At 47.2% G+C, this 22,759-nt stretch overlaps 1 protein-coding gene across 2 annotated transcripts; it reads left to right on the plus strand.

The window, feature by feature from the left end:
• The first annotated feature begins 1,773 nt into the window (after positions 1-1,773).
• LOC119902781 (anion exchange protein 2-like) lies at positions 1,774-22,158 on the plus strand. 2 transcript variants are annotated; one of them, XM_038719146.1, is made up of 21 exons: positions 1,774-1,935; positions 2,335-2,488; positions 3,581-3,797; positions 3,904-4,022; positions 8,641-8,789; positions 11,154-11,334; positions 11,831-11,966; positions 12,067-12,214; positions 12,490-12,586; positions 12,694-12,878; positions 13,010-13,229; positions 13,833-14,036; positions 14,264-14,412; positions 15,245-15,439; positions 16,288-16,497; positions 16,829-16,918; positions 17,686-17,852; positions 17,942-18,195; positions 18,294-18,463; positions 21,291-21,464; positions 21,769-21,849. In XM_038719146.1, the coding sequence occupies exons 1-21, from the start codon at positions 1,885-1,887 to the stop codon at positions 21,847-21,849; spliced, it is 3,351 nt and encodes a 1,116-aa protein (XP_038575074.1). In that variant the 5' UTR covers positions 1,774-1,884. The 2 variants fall into 2 exon arrangements, with proteins under 2 accessions (XP_038575074.1, XP_038575073.1); XM_038719145.1 differs by having other exon boundaries at positions 1,775-1,935; positions 12,067-12,223; positions 21,769-22,158.
• Positions 22,159-22,759: the final 601 nt, after the last annotated feature.

Raw genomic sequence — 22,759 nt, forward strand, 5'->3', positions numbered from 1 at the left:
ACACACAGTCAGACAACAGCAAGACACACAGTCAGACATACAGTCAGACACACAGTCAGACACACAGTCAGACATACAGTAAGACACACAGTCTGACATACAGTCAGACATACAGTAAGACACACAGTCAGACATACAGTCAGACACACAGTCAGACACACAGTCAGACATACAGTAAGACACACAGTCAGACATACAGTCAGACACACAGTCAGACACACAGTCAGAGAACAGCAAGACAAACAGTCAGACATACAGTCAGACACACAGTCAGACATACAGTCAGACAACAGCAAGACACACAGACACACAGTCAGACACACAGTCAGACATACAGTCAGACAACAGCAAGACACACAGACACACAGTCAGACACACAGTCAGACATACAGTCAGACAACAGCAAGACACACAGTCAGACAACAGTCAGACACACAGTCAGACACACAGTCAGACATACCGTCAGACATACAGTCAGACACACAGTCAGACATACAGTCAGACACTCATTATTCCACTTCAGTTTGTGTTCAGATGTTAATCAGCGAGCTTGGGAGTTGCTGGCAGGCGGGCTTTGTTCCCTTACGACGGAGCAGGCTAGCAGTTTAGTAAGCTAAGCTAACCACATCCCATATCCAGCACTGTACTGAACACAGACGTGAAACTGAAATCAAACTGAACGTCTGACTCTCAGAAACAAAAAGAATAGGAGGATGTATATGAGAGCTTGCTATGCTAGAAGCTCTTTGAGGCTTATACACAGCAGTGCATTGAGCTAAATGCTAACATCAGCATGCTAACATACTGATTTTTAGCAGGTATAATGTTCACCATGTTTACCACATCAGTTTAGCATGTTAGCATGCTATCAACAGCTAATTAGCAGTAAACAGAGTGCAGCTGGGAATGATGGGAACGTCAGTAGTTCTGCAGGTGATGACTGCCTCTCTCTCTGTCTTTATAAATACCTCCCTGTCTCTGTCTCTCTGTCTGTCTCTATAAATACCTCCTCTCTCTCTCAGCGGCTCAGACACCTGATCTGCTGACTCACTCTCCTCTGCATCTCCTCCTTCTGGTCAGACTCACATTATTAAAGCTGACGGTGTGACCTGCAGAGTCCCCATCAGACTCAGCACTTTTTAACGCACTGGGTACCCTTTAAGGTCATTGACCGGTTCTTAAAGTAGGGCTAGAGGAAATAACTCAAAGGTCTGTGTAGGCAGGAGGTCGTGGTGGTAGGATGGGTCAGGCACCGGACTTTCATCCAGGAGGCGGGTGCTTGTTCCCTGTGTGGAACAAAAAGTCAACGTTGATTTTTTTTAAACTCAAACCTTTTCTTAAACATAACCAAACTGCGACTGCTTTACAACGTTACCACGTGCTTTATTTTGAAAGTCTAAACAGATGTTGCATTTTATTATTGCCAATTGCCACGGAGCCCTACACGTGTAAAAACAAGGCTTAAGGGTCTTGACAAAGTGCCCATATGTGACGAGTTGGGCCTAAGATTGACAGGGTTCAGGACTCACCTTCTCTCAAAGAGGAAAGTCTTAAGCCTACTCTTAGATGTTAGATGTGGACGTGGTGTCTGCCTCCTGAATCCAAACTCACCCAAGGTGCATTCTGGGAGCGCAGTGCTCTTGTGGGGTAGTAAGGTACTATGACCTCTTTATGATCACCAAGAGCTTCATAGGTTGAACCTGGAACCGTGTGACGGTCAGGTGCGTGACACCGAATGAATCTTACCTGTTGCTGTGGCGCCGACCTCTGCACTTCACTTTCATTCACCAAACCCTGATAACCTGCAGTGTTTCTTCCTCCAGGTTCTGCTGCCTGAACTCACCTGCTGAACAGACACAGTGACCTCTGACCCCTGACGGAGCCATGAGCCACCAGCGCTCTCTGGGTCACAGTGATGCCCTCGGTCTGTCTGCAGTGAGTCCCAACAGCTTCATCATATTGATCTCATTAACCTGTTTTTGTCCCTGTGAACCAGCACACAGTGTGGGGCATTCAGGTGCTACAACATGTGTGGGGCATTCAGGTGCTACAACATGTGTGGTGCATTCAGAAACTAAAATGAGCTGTAACTGTAGTTCCTCTCAGACCAATCACAGCGCCTCATTTGCAGACATGTGATGAATTATTTGGAAAGTTTATGAACAAAATCCAACAGACAGACCGGCAGTGTGACTCTGCTTGTTACCAAAATGGATGAGATGGTAGCTTTTACTGCCATCTGCTGGAGAACTGGTTACATGTGCTGATCAGTGATGCACATTCATCCTACAGTTTTAGATGTGAACATTTCATCACTCCTCTTCTCTTCTCCAGCCGCTGTCTCCTCCTCCTCCATGTTGTCAGAGTGATGAAGAAGAAGAGGACCTGAACAAGGTCTTTGATGTTCAGGGATTCCAGCAAATCCTTTGTCCTGCAGCTCGCAGCCCGCCAGAGAAACACAGAGTCTACGTTGAACAAGACTTTGAGGGTGAGACACCAAAACTTAACGGTTTCAGGGGTTCATAACGAGGTTTAAGGCGTCTTTCATGAAGTTGAAGCATCTTTAGGGGGTCATAAAGGTTCTCCCAGTAGGGCAAGGGCGTTTCAGGGAGCCTTGAGAAGATTCAATATGTGTTTGGACAATCTAGAAGTCTAGAACGACTTCAGGCACCGGCAGTACTCCAGCAGGTTCAAGAGATGTTTAAGCAGGTTCAAGGAATCCATGATCAGGTCCACGCAGTGTTGATCTCAACGTGTTTCAGGAGGATTTACAGGTACTTTTCTGGGTTTAAGGAGGTTTCAGGTCCAACGTGTCTTTGTTGGGGTCCCTGTGTTTTGAGGACTTTCTAGAAGTGAAGTTGCTGAGAAGGTTCCTGAGGTTCCTGCTTATTGTGTTCATGCTCATTCATTCAGGTTCCTGCTCATTGTTTTTCTGTGGAGTTCAAAGGACCATAGCAGCAGGATATTTTATAGCTTAATTCTGGAGACTGTTTAGAAACGACCAGCTGTTCTTGAGGAGGCTCCACTTTATCAAGAACTTACTGCACCTGTGCTCTAGAGATCTGGAGAGACCCTGAGAAGGTCCCAGGGGGAAGGTTAAGGAGAGTTCTTCAAAGCGTTTCAGGAGACACTTTTAGGGGGTCCCCACCTCTAAGGATGTTCCAGAGGTCATTAAGAAGGTTCATGAGGTTCTTTTTACTCCTGTTTGCAGGATGTTTGAGAAAGTTTCTGGGATTTCTGCAAGTCTTGGAAGGTTCCAAAGATCCTTAAGGGTGTTTCTATTAATCCTACAGGAACTTACTTTAGTCCTTTGGAAAATAGATCATGGGAGGGAACTTCTACGCTCTAATCCAGGGATCTCTGAGGTTCAGCTGGGAGGAACCTCCATGGATTCTCAAAGAGGCTCCTGGTCCTATGATGAGGTGGTTTTAAGGAGGTTCTGGGTGTTGAGGTCAAAGGTTGTCGTTGGGGTCGTTGAAGATGTACTAGAGGCTTAGAGGGTTAGAGGGCTGCTTCCTCCTCATTATTACTGCACAACAGTAACGTGTATTTCTGTACGATCCATATAATCCTGCTGCAGATCACCGCCACTTTTCTCTCCACGTCCATCATCCTCTGTCCAAACCGCCCACTGACAGCAGGAGGAAGAGGACCAGCGAGGGGAGGAAGGAGGCCAGACGAGGCTCCGCCCCTAACACTGCAGCCACCATAGAAGAAGACCAGGAGGAAGAGGAGGGCGAGGAAGAGTGCTGCAGTCAGAACGATGGAGAGGAAGGTCGAACGACCACACCCACCAGGTGAGCGACACACCTGATGATCTGCAAACTCAAATCCACTCTGCAGCACTAAACATGGGATTTATGCATTTGAGTCCACCTAACGAGTAGCTCCTCCCCTTCACAGTGACCCACCCGCCATCTCGACCAATCAGAACGGCGTCTCGCCTGGTCGCATCGTGATGAGTGCAGACGACGCTGACGAGGCTGAAACGCTGATGTCTGTCGACCTGGACGGCATCAAGAGTCAGTGAAGCTGCTTCAGACAACCTCACATTTTATTTACACACACGAATACTTCACAGATAACACTGTACGTTTTACACATTCAGCTCTTCTCCTAACGTTACACTTTAAATACAGACTTTATATTGTAAACTGTAAGAACTTTGGTGATCCTCTGCCTTTCCATCTAGCGCCACCATCAGGTCAACCTTTGAAGAGTCTCAAATGTCCAAGTATCTTTAGCAGGTTCTTCATGGGGTTTCAGGAGACACTGATGGAGGTTCATGTCTTTGAGGCCAGTCCGCCATCTTTAAGGATGTTCTAGAGCTTCCTGTGTGCAGGGTCTTTGAGAAAGTTTTAGGAATCTTGTAGAGGGTTCCAGCAAGTCTTGGAAGGTCCCAAGGATCTTAAAGGGGGTTGAGCAAGTTTCTATTTATCAAATAGACGGGTTTCTGTGCAGCGTCATCACCGAGATGTCCAACCAGGGGGCAGGAAGCAGCGCTCTGTCTTCACGGAGGATCACATCCAGCTGCCGTGTCGAGTTAAATTAAAAACCAACAACTTTACTTTCCTTATTATTGGCTATTAAAAGTAAACAGTCCCGTTACAGTTACTTTCAACCGCCGCAGCCGTCCTTAAAGTGACAGAAAGCTGTTCGTTTTAGAAATGAATCCACTTTAGTGGAACAATCGTGAACCTGAGGAGGCAACGAGCGGCCGAGCTGAGAACACTGCGGCCTGCTGGATCCTACAGGCCGTTTCAAAGTAATCAAAAACAAAGCAGCTCCCCCCGACTTTTTAACGGATCGCGTGTAAACAGCGGCATCATTTTTACCGAGCATGTAACGATTTTAAAAAATCGAACGTTACTGTTCTGCACACGCGTTCGTAAGAGAACGTCGATTGACCTTCACCGGCAGGACCGTTAGCTGCCGGTTCCAGTTTCGCGTTTCTTAGCAGATGCTTCAATACAAAAGCTTTTTGCAGGTCTCACAACGTTTACAGAAGTCCATGTTCTCTGAGTGTGACTTGATTTATTCTCCTGCGTAGGGGCCACGCATTTATACTCGCGTCCGTGTCTCCGTCAATCTGCAGTCACACCCAAACGCTAGTCGGCAGCAGCGTTTTCAAATGTTACCGACCGAATGGATCACGTTCTGGTCATTTCGCTCGGGTTGTGACGGTCAAATATATCGATCCACCGCGTTACAGCCGCCGTTTGGCCGCTAGTAAAAGTTAATTCAAAGCACGGCCACTTCCTGTCGGCTCGGAGGCGTAGCGAGGCTACCCAGCCGACCAATCGCAGAGCTGACGGTCCGCGTCGACTCGACGTGTAGTTACATTTTTGATGAGGTGCACGTCAGGCGACGGCGTAGGGCAGGGCGCTACGCAGAGGCCACGCCGTCGCTTCGACGCAGAAGTATAAATTGCGCTGAAGTCAGGCCTGATGGCTTCCAGCTGTGGAAAGAACGCCTCCTTCTTCCTTTAGCTTCTTGGCTCGCAGCTGAGTTAAACAGCACGGCGTCCGGTGCCGCCGAGCTGCGGCGCGGTCACACGTGTTCTGTTAATATGCAGATGAAACGACTCTGAAATGGCAGTTTAACCTGCGTGACCTACGCCGATTACAGTCTGACCGGCTGCCGAAGCGCTTTGGCCCCCTGACTGCGCGTCCAGCAGGGTTTGTATACAACAAACCGTCTACAGGAACTTCCTTTAGTGCTTTGGAAAAAAGATCCTGGGACGTAGCTTCTGTGTTCAAATCCAGGGATCTCTGAGGTTCAGGTGGGGTTTTGAGACGTAAAACACGTCAACTCTGACTTTCTTTCACATGGAGCTTGAACCTCGGGCTCCTGAGTTCACTTGACTCATCCATCCAGCCCACCTCCTCCTGATGTGACGTCACCTGACTTCCTCTGCCACAGGAAAGGTCAGCTGTGGTCTCTCTGCAGAGGACGGGCTAAAACCCCTGCACAGCTGATGTCCTTCCATCATTAGACAGTGAACGTCAGCAGGTTAGCATTGTCACCGTGAGCGTGACGTGGCCCCTCAGTCTGGTGACCTTCCTGGAGCCACAGATTATGGAGATGTGGCCCCGCGGCCTTCAGGCAGAAAACACGCAGCAACAGCTTTACTTTGTTTCCAACATGAAAGAGCGTTCTGTCGCTTCTCCGTCATGTGACATGAAGCTGCTGCTGAGCTGAACACAATGCTCTCCTCCTACACGCCGAGCCCACGGCCTCTTTCTATTGTGACCATGTGTGGTTCTGGTTCTGGAGGATTCTGCCACAGATGAACATGAAGTCGGTCTCTGCTCTGGTGGTGTTCAAATATTTCAACTGTTTGTTGTTTGACAGACTGAAGGCCGGCCTCTGTGAGTACTCACCTGTTTCTTTAACTTTAGATCAGAACTCACCTGAGGTCTCTCGCACAAATGTCAGAGATGTAAACTTGTGATTTGAACTTAAGTTAACTAATAAACTAAACTAATAATACACAAAGTCCTGCGTTTAAAACCTTAGTAAAGTCAAAGTACTCGTGTTCCTGTCACTGTTTCTCTGTCTGATGTTTCTGGAGTAATATTAACGTGTTGCATTTTACTGCTGCAGATGTTTTAACTTTATATGCTTTTAATCTGCTGCAATGCATCCTGGTCTATGAGATCGTCATGTGTCTGTAGCATCGCTGTCCTGTGAAAACCATGTAAAGAACTGTCCAGGGGTTTCAGGCCGGTGTGGAAAAAATGCTGTAAAGTAAGAAAGCTGAGATTCTTTTATTAATTAACAAAATACAAAGTGAGTGAACAGAAGAAAAAATCTGACAGGTAAGTAGTAACTAAAGCTGTCGGTCACACGCAGAGTAGTGAAAAGGGGAGAGAAAATTAAGAGGAAAGTGTCAGAGAATCCAGAGAGACCTGAGACTCACTATGATCTGAACACCCCCCCTGTCAGCGAGTCTGCCTCGCCCACCTGGGGGTTTGAACCCTGGACCTGCAGAGCTGCAGAGCTGCTGATGTTCCCACACACCTTCTCACAGGTTGAGGTGGTGATGTCACATAGTTTTGTCAGTTTAAACTTAAAACGCCTACAACTGTCAAGATGTAGGTGAGAAAATTATGACAAAAATCACACATCATTCTGCTGGTTTTGGGTTTGTTGTGAATTATTTTGGTGGCATTTGATCCAAAACTGAGTTAAAAAGAAAATGTTGTGCATCCTGTACAGCAAGATACTGAGAATCACTGCAGACTCACCGTGTGACCGATCTGAAAACCCTTTCAAACACTTGATATCGGCCATCTGGAGAACGACTCTGTCGAATTTGGTAGCGTTTGAAGAAAGACTTGTGGAGATATAGATGTTAACCACCAAAGGTTGCAGTGAAGCAAACGTTAGTCACACATCAGTGGATGAGCTGAAAATATTTCAGCTCTCGAGGACGTACGGATGATTTTCTTAGATCGGAATGACAAATGTCTAGAAATTTACATTTCTTGTAATAAGCCACGCCCACTTTGAGCAGTCATTACCCAATTTTATACATCAAACCGGAATTTTTACGAATCCATGCAGCAAATTATGAGGTATAAACTTTATGCTAGTTTAGCACCCCCTGGTGGAAGAATATCCCTGGACTGCTCAGCGAAGCTCGGGCCGAGCATCTGAGCAGAGGCGTCAAGTTTGGTGACAAAAGCTTAAGCTAGTTTTGATTTACGGGCATTCTTTTGATAACTTTTGATCAGCGACGTCCGTAGATGATCCCGCCAAAGTATCAGGTCGATTGGCGAAACCGTCTGGGACGAGTTCGCAAAAATAGGTTTTAGAGAAAAGAGATAAAAAGTCAGATAATTTGACATTTTTAGAGCAGAAGAGCAAAGATGCAGATGAATCCAGAGATTAAAATAATGAAAGAAGTTCGACTCTAAAAGAAGCCGTTTTCAAGAGAATTGCCAAAACGTGAAGTTGTTACAGCTCCGCCAGAAGGTCTGTGAGGGCCGTGCTTTTTGCCTGAGCTGTAGGTGGAATTTGCAACTCACCTGCCAATTTTGGTGAGTTTTTGTGCAGCAGTTTTTGCTGCCCAAACACTTTTAGTGGAGAAAAAGAATAAAGAAAGAATAATGAGAACCAGCGTCTGTTCAGTGACAGTGTCTTTTCACTGTAAGACTTCAGTATCGACACACGTTAAACAGCGACTCAAGCTCTTTTATTAACGTTTAGACAAAAGAATAAACCAGACTTTTCTTCCATCTTCACTCGTGACCCTCTGCTGCGGTTTATTCATCCGCCACCAGATCACACTGACGGCAGGTAGAGGGCGCCGCTCAGCTGACTCTCACTGCTGGAATGTGATTGGCTGTTTCCAGGAAAACAAGAAATGTGAACACATTTAGGAGAAAATCTAATTTTTACAGAAAGCTGAGACTCTCCTGCTGATTACTGCAGCGTGTGAACGCACCTGTGTTTGTGAGAGCTGATTGGACGATTGGTCTCGTCTTACTGACTCTCCACCGAAGTCCAGTCGAGCCTGAAACCCTGTTAGGCTGCAGAAAGTTCCCATAGGAAGCAAACAAAAGACAGCAGGAAAGAACTAAAGCAGGTTTTAACCTCTGACCTCTGTGCTCTCACCCTGCCCCGCCCCCTCAGGTCACCGATTGGACGACGTTCCGGCCGTGCGGCGTCACCTGGTGAAGCGGAGCTCCAGAGGGCCGATCGTCCACGTCACCAAAGATCAGACCGGCAGCCGAACAGCGTCACACTTCCAACACCTTCGCCCCGACCGAACGCCTCACGAGGTCTGACGCCACGGCGCACGCATCACGCTCACTCCAGCTGTTCACACACCACCTTTCACTTGTTACTCTCTGTGTTCGTCTCAGAGTTTACAGAGTTCATTAAAGCAGCCTCTTTAAACGGAGACAGCGCAGCACTTCTGAACAGAGGGATCTCTGTCCTTTAGGTGTTGAATGAATCTGACAGTCTTGACAGGGTTCAGGTGAACCGGTTCCTCTGCTGCAGGTTCAGGTCTGGTGTGAACAGGATGTGAGTCTTTGCTGTAACAATAGGACTGTCTGAAATGAGTCTGACGGGGGGCTGAAAGACGAGCCGGGAGTCTGAACAGCTTAATCCTGGTGGGATTGTGAACTGGACTCTGAGAGTAATGAGAGAGAGAGTGAGACAGGTGAGAGGAAGGTAAACTCAGAGGTTAGTCTGTCCCTCGCTTCAGTTGGATGAGGTCTTCAGGATGGTGGGTTTGGACCTGAAGAGTCGACAAAGAAAGGTACAGCTGAGTTCTCTTGGTTTAGTCTGGCTGGTCCTGGTTCAGCCAGATTTCTCTGTTCATCCTGAGTTAAACCTGGAATCTATTTTCACCAGATCTGGAGACAGCTTCTCCTGGTCTCGTTGAGTTAGTCCAGTTCAGACCGGTTCACCTGGTTTGGTCCTCCTTAGTCCAGCATCGTGATTTGTCCTGATCTTCTTTAGTTTATGTCGGCGCGTGAAGGTTTATCGTTGATCACGAGGTCCACCTACATCCCCGGCCTTGATCAGCGGATGCTGGCTCAGTTGTCCTCCTGGCGTCCTCTGATCAAGGCCACAAGATGTGGCTGAAAGCTCCGGTCAGTCGTTTTGTTGGAGCTCTTGTGAGAATAATGACTTTTACCTGCAGGAACTGGTCCACGTTAGACTCTCTGGTCTCCAGAGGAACCTGTCACATGACTTTAAAGGACCCATCTGTAGGTTTGTTTTCCCGTTTCCCTGTTTGCCCGTCCTCCCTCCCCGACTCGTCACATATGGACGCGTGGTCAAGACCCATCGGCGTCAGTTTGTAACGCACTGGGGAGCCCGGTAGAGTCGCAGTTGAGCGCAGTGGGGGGGAAGCCCTGTAGCGTCAGTTTGTGAAGGCAGGTATATGATATTTAACAGAAAAGAGTAAGGAGGTGGATGGAGGGCCAGAACCCGGACTTTGGACCAGGAGTGCGGGGTTCGTGTGAAACAAAAAGTCAACATTAAAGATTTTAGTTACGTGAGTTATCTAAATTGCGTAAGTTACTCAAGTGACGTAAGTTAATTTAGGTGTTAACTGACTGTACGTAGTTATTTTAATCCAAACCAGGATCAGGTAGTTTTTGTGTCTAAACCGAACCAAACTGCAACGTTTCACAACTTTGATGAACTTTTTGCATACTTTGCATATTTGTTGTTATTGCTAAGCGTTGTTAACTTGACCGCAGAGCCTTAAACGTCTAAAAATGATGTGAAAAAGCGACGCCAAAGGGCCGTGACCGAGCGTCCATATGTGACGAGTCGGGAGTGAGAACGTTATTCATCGTGTGGAACCAACTCATTTGTGTTCTTTTATTAATCTTGTTGGTACTTTTATTGATACTCTCGTTATTCTGTTCTCATCCCAGGGCGCCACTTAGCACGTGTAGGGCTCCACGGTCCAGTTAGCAAGAATAAATATGCAACGTCAGCTTAGACTTTCAAAATAAAACACGCAGTTAATGTTGTGAAACAGTCGCAGTTTGGTTAGATTTTGGAAAAGATCCTGGTTTGGGTTAAAATAACTACGTTACTCACGGGACTTAAATTATGTAAATTAATTAACGTTACTTATGTGACATCACTAAAAGGAATCAACATTGACTTTTTGTTTCACACAGGAAACGAACTCTTGGGGGAAAGTCAGATTTTTGTCCCACCCGTCCACCTCCTCAGCTGACTTTTCTGGTTAGAGAACCAGAAAACGGTTTCCCCCAGTGCGCTGAGCTGTGACGCGACGTGCGTTGGTACCAGGCGCCGAGAGATGTGGCGAAGCGGAATGAGAACGTGCTGAAATGTGAGGACATAAAGTATAACAGTGTCGGGTGAAGAGTTGGCTTGGATCAGGTGAATGTCGGGGTCGTGGTTAGATGCGTTGTGGTACAGGTAGGTCTGCTGTGTTCACGCTGTGTGAAGCGACTGATGTTAACGGGACACTAAGCGGGTTCCCACGTGGTGAAGCGTTACGTTTTATGGGAAAGAGCTGGTTGAAGGATAAATGAAGGTTTGGGCTGGGGGTAGAAATGTAGGGGTGGTGCTAAAGGTTGGAGTAAATGCAGAGGAAATGAATGTAGCGTCCTCAGAAGTGACAAAGACGGGTTTTCCTGCGTGTCCAGGTGTTCGTGGAGCTGAACGAGCTGGTGATCGACAGAAACCAGGAGCTGCAGTGGAGGGAGACGGCTCGATGGATCAAGTTTGAGGAGGAGGTGGAGGAGGAGACGGAGCGCTGGGGGAGACCTCACGTCCCCTCCCTGTCCTTCCGCTCCCTGCTGGAGCTCCGAAAAACCATCTCCCACGGTGAGGAGGCTCTCTGCTGCCCCCCAGGGGACAGACACCGAGTTTTAAAGAGGTCACATTCAGAACTGGTTTTCTTTCTGCTGCAGCTCCTCTTCTCACCCTGAACATGGCTTCTTTAAATCCCCTGAAAACACAGCAAACGTCTCCTAAAACACGCATCCTTCTTTTGTCTTTTAATTTGAAAAGCCCTTCTGAACACACGACTTCCCCATTAATTTCCACATGACTGTGAGATGAAGTTTAAGGTTTTCATTCAGGTTTAACAGATCCGGACACATTAATGGAAACATTTATGAACTAGAATATATTTAGATTTTAATGAGGTTTGTTTTGCATGAATTTAAATAATCCCTTAAAATGTACAAAATAAACAGGCCGCACATGGTCCTCTACAGGTTTACGTGCTCTAATGTTCATGTTGTTTTTCTTCTGTTGACGCCCTGCTCAGTTTCAGCTCCCTGAAAAGCCCCGGGCTTCGTGTTGGTTTTGTTTTCAGGGGCGGTTCTGCTGGACCTGAGACAGAGGACTCTGCCGGGGATCGCTCAGCAGGTGGTGGAGCAGATGGTGATCTCAGATCAGATCAGAGCTGAAGACCGAGCCAACGTCCTCAAAGCCCTGCTGCTCAGACACAGGTCCGTGTCCGAAACACATCTGTCGTTTATCTTTCCGTCCGTGTCTCAGTTATTTTCAGCCAATGGTTCATCGTTTAGTTTTGTTTGTTTGTTTCATCAGCCACCCCAGTGATGAGAAAGATCACAGCATGTTCAGCAAGAACATCTCTGCAGCCAACATGGCCGCCCTGATGGACAGACACAACGGCCAATCGGAGCCCTCCATCAATCCGACCAATCACAGAGAGGCTGACGGAGAGAAGAACAAGGTATCAAAGGTGCAGATGAGTTAGTGACAGATCACATTACGTTCCTTTGGATTCATGATTTGGCTCAGCGGGTACAGCGGGTGATCACAGGGTTCGATCCCCAGATGTCCACGTGTCCAGCCAGCACTGAAACAACACGTAAATGTCAGATACAGTGAAGGAGAAGAATAGCTGGATGTGATCGGGGTAGCAGTGGTGAGACAGGCCAGCGAGTGACTATCAGCTGGTTAGGACTTTATTTTACTCATTAACCTGATGTGTGTGTGTGTGTTCAGAAAGAAGCCCCGCCCCTCTGCCACTCCAGATCCAAACATGAAACGAAGCTGATGGAGAAGATCCCGGAGAGAGCCGAGGCCACCGTCGTCCTCGTGGGTACGCATCACACAAGCATCACATACGCATTATTACCTTCATTCAGGTGTCGACCTGTAGAGCAGCGCGTTCAGAGGGTTTAGTGCATCCCTCTGCTGTGTCTGCAGGCAGTGTGGGCTTCCTGGACCAGCCCTGCATGGCGTTTGTGCGGCTGCAGGAGGCGGTCCTGTTGGAGTCTGTCCTGGAGGTTCCTGTCCCTGTGAGGTTCCTCTTCCTCCTGCTGGGCCCGCCCACTGCCAACATTGACTACCACCAGATCGGGCGCTCCATCTCCACGCTCATGTCAGACAAGGTGAGTCCCTGCACAGGTAACGCTGTCTGCCACTTTTTGTGATATGACCTCGGGATGGCGCCAAATTACAAATCAGTACCCTGAACCTGCGTAAAGTGGTTCAAGCTGAATAATGAATTCTGCTCTGTCAGCACTTCCACGAGGCGGCGTACCAGGCTGATGACCGCCAGGACTTGCTGACAGCCATCAACCGTTTTTTGGACTGTAGCGTCGTCCTCCCTCCATCGGAAGTCGGCGGCGATGAGCTGCTCCACTCGGTCGCTCGTTTCCAACGAGAGATGCTCCGAAAGAGGGAGGAGGAGCAAAGCGGCAAACTGCAGGAGAAACAGACCAGCGTTCCACAGGATGAAGGTCGGTTATCACGGGAAGAGCTTTTTAAAGTGTGTGTTTTAGCCTTTAACAGGAAGGAGACAGTGACAGGCTGACAGGAAATGAAAGGAGATGAGGTCATGCAAACAGAAATACCCTGTGTGTTTCCTTGTTTTCAATGATTTCTATCAGTTTCAGTGCTCTCAGGTAATTATGTCATCCAACATCCCAGTCACTGCCTCTGAGGGGACATGCTGTCTGGGAAAGTTGAGCTTAGTCTTGATGCATTTCACTGAATCTTGTAAAATAAAGTCAAATAAAGCATAAAGCTGATGATACACGGGGCAACTTTTTGAGCGATGTTGCTGGGCAATCTTGTTGGTGGCAAGTCCGACTATGTTTTGAACAGATAGTGGCGAGGCGGGGCGGGTGGAGTAGTGATAGGGGAAGGGGATTACGGTAGTAATCTTTAATCATTAACATTGATGGCAACATTGCTCTAAAAGTTGCTCTGTGTATCATCAGCGTAAAGAGGGGCTTCTGGCAGGATCTCTGTGGAGGTCCCAGTCCTCTAAGGTAAAGCAGCATGTCATCAGCAAAAGGTTTTGTTGATGTTGATGTTCTGAGCTCCATGTTATCTTCCAGATGCCCTCGTTCCCTCCAAACCTGGCGATGAGCCCCTGAGACGTTCGGGCCATCTTTTCGGAGGTCTGATCAAAGATGTGACGCGACGCTACCCTCAATACCTCAGCGACCTCCGAGATGCTCTGAACCCTCAGTGCATGGCCGCCGTCATCTTCATCTACTTTGCTGCGTTGTCGCCTGCCATCACCTTTGGTGGACTTCTGGGTGGGTCTGGACTTCAGAAACACATTGACAGAGATTAGAATAGATGATCCTTTATTATTGGAGAAACTGAACTGCCTGATGAGGTTTGGTTGAACGATTAACAAACCGCTTTGAACTTGATTAAAGCAAAGGCCGCCTGGGTGCTTATCTTTTAACATCATTAGGTAAACTTTTGTTTTCAAAAGATAATTCACCTGTTAAGCGTTGTTCTCTGTCCTGTGATACAGGTGAGAAAACCGAGGGTCTGATTGGTGTGTCGGAGTTGATAGTTGCCACCGCGATGCAGGGCATAGTGTTCAGCGTTCTAGGTGCTCAGCCTCTGCTGGTGATCGGCTTCTCTGGACCGCTGCTGGTGTTTGAAGAGGCCTTCTACACTGTGAGCTCACCTGACAGAAAATCTACACACCTGGACAGTCAACAGAACACACCAGAGAAATGCTTTCTGTGTTCTCTCCACAGCACCCTCTCTGTAACTGTGGTGTGGCCCAGGGTTCTCTCCTGGGGCTTCCTTTGTTTGTCTTCCCCTTGATCAGATAATACATATTTGAAGGTTCGCTCAGCACTCAGAAAACCAAGGTCCACTCACTCTGTGTTTCCGAAGGTTTCAACCACATCTTATGGACTTCCTTGTAAGAACGTGAGCTAAGAATGGAGTTTAGGTCACGTGGTAGCAGATGGTCGTATATAGGGTGCAGATGGTAACTCCTGTCTCTGTTCAATCATGGTTTCTGCTGTCGGATGTGAATGTCATTCTAAAGTCAGACTGCGGTTTTAGTGCCAGACTTTATGCTGCCTTTCATAAAAAATAACCCAACACGTTTCACATGGTGACATCGGTGAGTAGCGAGGTTCCCAAAGGGATTCAGTTTGGGAGAAGACACCCCTGGTATCCAATTGGTACTCAGTATCAGAAGATACCCTGAGCTGAGTTATTGGAATATGTATTGAGACAGAAAAAGCTTTGGAAACACAAAGTAAGCGCACCTTGTTCTGAGCAGCATATTAAGTGTTTCAATTCAAACTCTAAGCTAAGACGGAGATGATCATTCAGGCTTCTGTTTTCTCCGTCTACGCTACTTTAACTCCCTCTTCACCTGGTTCTGGATCCCTAGATCAGGTTCAAGTGGTCCAGAATGCTGCTGCAAAGGAAAGTATGTTGTCAGCTAACTTGTTAACTGTCCCCTGAACTCTACCTGGTGTGTGTGTAGTTTTGTAAAGACAATGGGATCGAGTATCTGACGGGCCGGGTGTGGATCGGGTTCTGGCTGGTGCTCATCGTTCTCCTCACGGTGGCCTTCGAGGGAAGCATCCTGGTTCGCTTCGTCTCCCGTTTCACTCAGGAGATCTTCTCCTTCCTCATATCCCTCATTTTCATCTATGAGACCTTCGCCAAACTGGTCAAGGTGAGGTCAAAGGTCGCAGGTCAGCAACAAGCAAAGCCCGGGCCTTATGAAAGACAAATTTATGGATTGATTCATAAAAAAGAAAGTGTAATTTGATCTTAAGCATCTGTGATGTTTTTACAAATAACAACTTCATCTAGCATTTTTGCTTAAACCTGCGGTGGAGCTTCTGTCAGTGTGGGGACGGCTGCTTGAATTTAACAGGCATTCATTTAGATGTCAAAGTCCTGCACTCCAGTTATCTTATGAGGCATAGCACTGACACGGGAAGGTTTGGGGCCCAGATGCAGACGCACAAGGGGAGCAGGTAGATTTAGAAGCGTTCATTCAAACGTAACGGTGAAAACTTGGCTGTCCAAAACCAAATGACACGAAGGAGTATAAATCTACAAAACACGGGAAAACACGAGGGATAATGCTGGTTAACGAGACATCGGAAGAGACATTAGTAGAAGCAATGAACTCTCAGTGAGTGAGGGGAGCAGACCACCTGAAAACACCAGGAGGGCTGAACGTAATGAGACACAGGTCATTCACACACACAACACCAAGGAAAAGTAAAACAGGAAACATGGAACACAAACACCCCAGAACTCCAGCTTTAAGTCATGACTTCATTTTGACATTGGACCAACCAAAATTGAGTTAAATTATATTAAAGCAGGAACCTTGTGAGTATTTAGTGCAAGGTCTATTTGTGTTTCTACTGTATTTTACAAACCAGGAGTCATTGTTTTTTAGGGGAGTGCAATAAATGTGACAAGACAGGAAGGAGTCAGTGCATCGGGCTTCTCATTGCCACCCAGAGCCACGTTGAGGTTTTTCCTCTCTTTGTTGGTGTTTTCCAGATCTTTCAGGAGCATCCTCTCCAAAACTGTTACCATGGAAACAACACAGTCTCTCCATCTCTGTGCAACTACACCGCAGCCGCCGAGGATCCTGGGAAGGTTGTCGGAGAACCAAACACAGCCCTACTGTCGTTCGTGCTCATGGCGGGAACATATTTCATCGCTTTCTACCTGCGGAAGTTCAAGAACAGCTCCTTCTTTCCCGGCAGGGTCAGTACATACGAGTACATGTACGAGTACATGCAGCTATGAGTGTCTCCAGGTACGGGTGCAGACACAGGTGCAGACACAGGTACTGGCCAGACGCACAAGATAAAGGTACAGCTGCAGTTCATGAACTTCTAGCACCTCATCCACCATTTTAACCGTTATAAACAACACTTACATGACAAAATGTTCATTCTTTTCAACAGCTTCAGCTCCCACGTCCCTGGTTGTTTTGTCCAGGGCACAATGAGCAGACATTCTGGGTCTAAATATAAGATCATCCATGGTTTCGAACTGACTCCCTGATCAATGAGCCGAGTTCTGTTTGTTTCAGCTTCGCAGGATCATTGGAGACTTTGGGGTTCCCATCGCAATCCTCATCATGGTGCTGGTGGACTACAGCGTGGAGGACACCTACACCCAGGTCAGACGGGAACAGGTTTCAACACTCAGTGCACCTCATTAAGTCCTAAGACACAACCAGGCCTGGAGTTTCATAAGTTTAGCAATTTAGTCATTCATATTAGAAAAAAACTAACTATCAAGGTGTTTGGTAAATGTCTTGATTTAAAAATGATATTTATTGATAGTTTTTCAAACATTTACCTTTCTTGTCACATTGTCTTCAGGGTCACTGTGCTGAGCATCTTTTCTAAAGGTCATTAATGCTCATGTGCAACTCAACAAAGAGTAGAAGGAAGCTCCTTCCATCATCAGCTCTGGAAAAAAACTGGGTTTAATCCACAAGACTTATTTTACATGACATCTCTACTCATATATGTGTGAGACAGACTCACTGTACTCACATGTACCCTAAAACTTTAAAAAAAAATCATACTGGTTGTAATAAACAATTTGACAGTAGCCTATTTCTCATCTTTGCTGAGTTTTGTGGTGTAAATAACATTAATCAGTCACATTCTGAGATGTTTTTTTGCACAGTGCTGGCCGGGCAGGATGTTCGCTATCAGAACGAAACGCTTTCAGACATGTATTTTTATTGGTCGCACCACACTAGTTGTTACAATCACATACATGTACTGTAACAGTGTGGCAGAGAGGCCCTGTGACCGAAGGGCGTACGAGGACATCAAGGCCGAACAGAGGGGCCGTCTGGTGAAACTCCTGCCCTGGACGCAACACACTGTCAGAATCAGACGTTTAAATTTCCATCTTCCTATTGGTTGACAGAAACTGAACGTGCCCAGCGGATTCTCAGTGTCCAGCCCGGAGAAGCGTGGTTGGCTGATTTCTCCTCTGGGGTCAGACGGGCAGTTTCCTGTTTGGATGATGGCCGCCAGCATCCTGCCAGCCATCCTCGTCTTCATCCTCATCTTCATGGAGTCCCAGATAACAGCGTACAACTCTTTCTTTGTATTTGTTCTTTTGTTTTCTGACCTAAAAGAAAGAATCACTTTTCATCATTTTTCCTGCATCTGTCCGTCAGGCTGATTGTCAGTAAGAAGGAGAGGATGCTGGTGAAGGGAACCGGTTTTCACCTGGACCTCCTCATCATCGTGATGGTGGGTGGCGTCTCGGCGCTGTTTGGTTTGCCCTGGTTATCAGCTGCCACGGTTCGCTCCGTAACCCACACCAACGCCCTCACTGTCATGAGCAAAGCGGTGGCCCCTGGAGACAAGCCCCGCATCCAGGAGGTCAAGGAACAGCGGGTGACGGGCTTCCTGGTGGCGGTTTTAGTGGGTACGACTACTGTCACTGTAGAGGACTACTACAGCCGTTACTGCTACTTTGACTACCTTCCCTGTGTGTTCTGATCTGGTCTCTGCCCCCCCACTCAGGTCTGTCCATCGTGATCGGGGAGGTTCTGCGTCAGATCCCTCTGGCGGTGCTGTTTGGGATCTTCCTCTACATGGGAGTGATGTCTCTGAACGGGATCCAGCTCACTGAGAGACTCATCCTGCTGCTGATGCCCCCAAAGTACCACCCCGACCACAACTACGTCCGCAAGGTTAGCCCCGCCTCCTTACCAGGAACATATATGTCAGTCACTACCAGAGGTGGCAACAGACTGGCAACTTGACTTCAACACCGATGACTCATGGCTAGACTTGGACTTCCACCTTTTGACTTGGAATGACTTGATGAGCTACGAATCACCTCTTCATTCCCCTGACCAGCAGACTGTTAGTACTATACTGTGAATAAATCTGACAGCAGCAAGGAGGCAGGAGGTAAAGGTGTGTCTCGCAGTCAGACCAGCAGACGTGTTATTCACTTTCTCATATGAACAAGTCTGTGTTGTCTGCTAGACAACACCCCAAACGCACACAACTGGAGTGCTAAACCAAATTAGCGTAATAAAAGTTTCCTCCAAACAAAGGCTCACTAGCCAATCAAGTCGTCCCAAGACGCACAACGCAACGAACCAACGAAACTCATACAAAGCATGAGCTATAGCACTTAATGTTACCAAAGCCAGCTGGCCAACCCACCAAGTCGCAGACGCTAACCCAGATGGATCCCTTCCCCACTGACATTATAGTTCTTCAACCAGACCAAGAAACTTTAGAGGCATGACCAACAGCTCTAGCAGTCGCATTATCTGAACAGTTTTTTCCCCTTTCCAGTGACCGCCTTAGCCGTTCCTTTTCTATGCATAATTTATCCCTCTCCATTTGCAACAGCATAAGTTCCTTTTGTTGCTCAAAGGTTAAAGCTACTATAGGGGAAACCACAGACTCAACGACACCATCACCTCGACTCTGCATCGTAGCTGGCAAGGAACTATTCCATTAAAACAGACCTCAACACTCCTTTAATTTCCTCCTTTAACAATTTCTCTCCAACATCATAATAGTCAGTGAGCTTCAAAAGGTCATCTTTTGTACAACTATACAAAAGCTCAGATGGAGACCGAACAAAGGTAGCAACAGTGGCCATAAGACAAAGTCCAGTGTGCAAAAAATTTAAAATCAGAGCCTTCCCACTAACTACCTACCAGAAACTTATTAACCTCAACCCTAGTGTTCATGCAGTTACTTACAGCGGGTACTTATGCTCTAAATACCACCAGAGCGAGAAAGGCAACTGCACAAACAGTGACCCACTCAAGTCCAGGGATGTGCCCCGAGACAATTGCGCTAACCGCATTCACTGCAACACTACCAACATATTATGAACGAATGTCAAAGGAGAAATGTTCGTTCATCCTTCTTCATACATGAGACTAAATCACTATCCACTATACTCTGCATTCGAAAACTTACCAGACAAAGAAAATGGACAAAATCCCATTTTTGTCACAGTACGCAAGATTCACCATTACCAAATGGTTTTGGATCACGGTCGAGCCCCTATTTTGTCACAACCTGGCTCAACAGCAAGTGACAAAAGCGGGAAACCACACAATCTGAAAATTAAGTAAATTAAGCAAAATATACAATTGTAGGTATCTGTCAGATCAGTATTTATGCAGTGTATGTGTGAGTGGAGTGTGTGGGTGTAGAACACAAAGAACCAAACAAAACAGAATCAGTCAGCAGGCCAGGAGAAGAGAGGGAGTCAAATCAAGCCGGCTCCTTTATACCACCTGAGCCCTGCCTGCTCAGGTGTGTTGCATCTCACACCAGGTATCAACTCCACCCACCAACTACCTGGATTAAAGGGACAAAACGCAGCAAGATACAAAGAACAAGAGAGGGCCCAAACCTGGGGTTGTCACTCATGTGTTCTTGACTTGACCTGGGACTTGTTGATCTTGACTTGGACTTGACTCATGAGTCCTTGACTTGACTTGGGACTTGTTGATCTTGACTTGGACTTGACTCATGAGTCCTTGGTTTGACCTGGGACTTGTTGGTCTTGACTTGGACTTGTCTCATGAGTCCTTGACTTGGGACTTGTTGGTCTTGACTTGGACTTGTCTCATGAGTCCTTGACTTGGGACTTGTTGGTCTTGACTTGGACTTGACTCATGAGTCCTTGACTTGACTTGGGACTTGTTGGTCTTGACTTGGACTTGTCTCATGAGTCCTTGACTTGACTTGGGACTTGTTGGTCTTGACTTGGACTTATCTCATGAGTCCTTGACTTGGGACTTGTTGGTCTTGACTTGGACTGGACTCATGAGTCCTTGACTTGACCTGGGACTTGTTGATCTTGACATGGCCTTGAGTCATGAGTCCTTGACTTGGACTTGATTCATGAGTCCTTGGCATGACTTGGGACTTGTTGATCTTGACTTGGGACTTGTTGATCTTGACTTGGACTTGACTCATGAGTCCTTGACTTGACTTGAGACTTGTTGATCTTGACTTGGACTTGACTCATGAGTCCTTGACTTGACTTGGAACTTGTTGATCTTGACTTGGACTTGACTCATGAGTCCTTGACTTGACTTGAGACTTGTTGATCTTGACTTGGACTTGACTCATGAGTCCTTGACTTGACTTGAGACTTGTTGATCTTGACTTGGACTTGACTCATGAGTCCTTGACTTGACTTGGAACTTGTTGATCTTGACTTGGACTTGACTCATGAGTCCTTGACTTGACTTGGGACTTGTTGGTCTTGACTTGACTCATAAGCCCTTGACTTGGACTTGACTCATAAGCCCTTGACTTGGACTTGACTCATAAGCCCTTGACTTGGGACTTGTTGGTCTTGACTTGGACTTGACTCATGAGTCCTTGACTTGACTTGGGACTTGTTGGTCTTGATTTGGACTTGACTCATGAGCCCTTGACTTGGGACTTGTTGATCTTGACTTGGACTATTGAACATCACCGTACCTGTTTCCGTCTCACCTGTCTCTCTGTGACTCCGCCCTCTCACAGGTGAGGACGTTAAGGATGCACCTGTTCACTCTCGTCCAGCTGACCTGTCTGTCTCTCCTGTGGGTGGTCATGGCGACGGCAGCAGCTCTGGCGTTCCCCTTCATGCTGCTTCTGACCATCCCGGTGAGGATGCTGCTGCTGCCCCGCCTCTTCACCTGGAGGGAGCTGCAGAGTGTGAGTCACACCTCGTTCACTATGAAGTGGTCACCATTAGCGCGGCGTGCAGGACAGGGCGCTGCTAACACGGCTCACAGCTGATGTAAAGAACATGTAGTGACAGCAGGAGGTGTCAAAGTCAGCGATGTGATGCTATGCTAGTAGCGTTTAACCTAAAAACACAGCAGATAATCTCACTGACGGTTTTTCCAGGTTTGCAAATCGAGCTTGTCCTAAAAAAGTTATCGAACCGTGAGCCAATGGTGGACGAGCACTGTGTGTTGCAGAACTGTTTACTGACCTCTGACCTCTGGTCCTGCAGCTGGATGCTGATGATGCAGAGCCTCACCTGGAGGAGAAGGAGGGGCAGGACGAGTACTCACATCTGCAGATGCCCGTGTGACCCGGCAGCAGCCTCCCGAATGGTCGATCCACCTCCTTCATTAGCATATCTGACATGTATCCTGTAGCGGCGCCGGGCGGGTGCACTGTACACGCTTCATGTTTTCATAAGTCTGATTTGGGTTTTTCTGTTCTGGGGAGCGGGTTTGTTTCTGTTTGACTCTGCTGAAGCTGCTGAACACCTGGATGGAAACCTGAACTCTGGTTCCTTTCCGGTGGTTCTGTCCGTCTGTACGACACGTCACGTGTTACAGATCACACTAACTGAAACATGTCTGTTTCTCTGTCTGTCATTAAATGCAAATTTTATCTTTAACATTTCGATTTTTGCATATTTATTTGTCCATCATGAAGTTTTGCATTGTTTTGACTTCCATTCAGGAACAGGTGATCTTGCTGCCTCCTCCACCTCTGACTCATTTTCACACCTTCAGAATGTTACGGCTCTAAGTTTAGTAACATCTCTCCAGCCTACACTAACCCAAAGACCTTTTAAGACAGGAGACACGCCACCTCAAATATCCTCAACACCAAAGATGGCGGTTGCGTGCACATATCCCACCCCTACTGCTAGGAAGCCAATAGTCTGCTTCTAACAGCCGAGGCGGGAAACATAATGCACCCGTCATACTACAGTATAGTAAGTATAACCAGCAGGGAAAAACGCTTTTTAAACCTTTTTATGGGGCAAAGTCATCAAACTATTTCAGATTTTTCTGCTGACTAAACATGCAGATTTTATATCCCGTTCCCACTTCCAAGCCTCACACGGTGGCTGCATGGTCAGGACCCACCGGCGTCACTGGGAGCTCTGTAGCGTCAGTTTCCAACGGTAAAGGCAGGGGCAGGATATTTACTAGAAAAGAGTACGGAGGTGGTTGGGGCTGGAAGGTGGGCCAGAAGCTGGGATT

This window comes from Micropterus salmoides, unplaced genomic scaffold (genome assembly GCF_014851395.1).
Source record: "Micropterus salmoides isolate LMB-PRFRI ecotype aquatic unplaced genomic scaffold, ASM1485139v1 Ms_hic_scaffold_14, whole genome shotgun sequence".
NCBI classification, from domain to species: domain Eukaryota; kingdom Metazoa; phylum Chordata; class Actinopteri; order Centrarchiformes; family Centrarchidae; genus Micropterus; species Micropterus salmoides.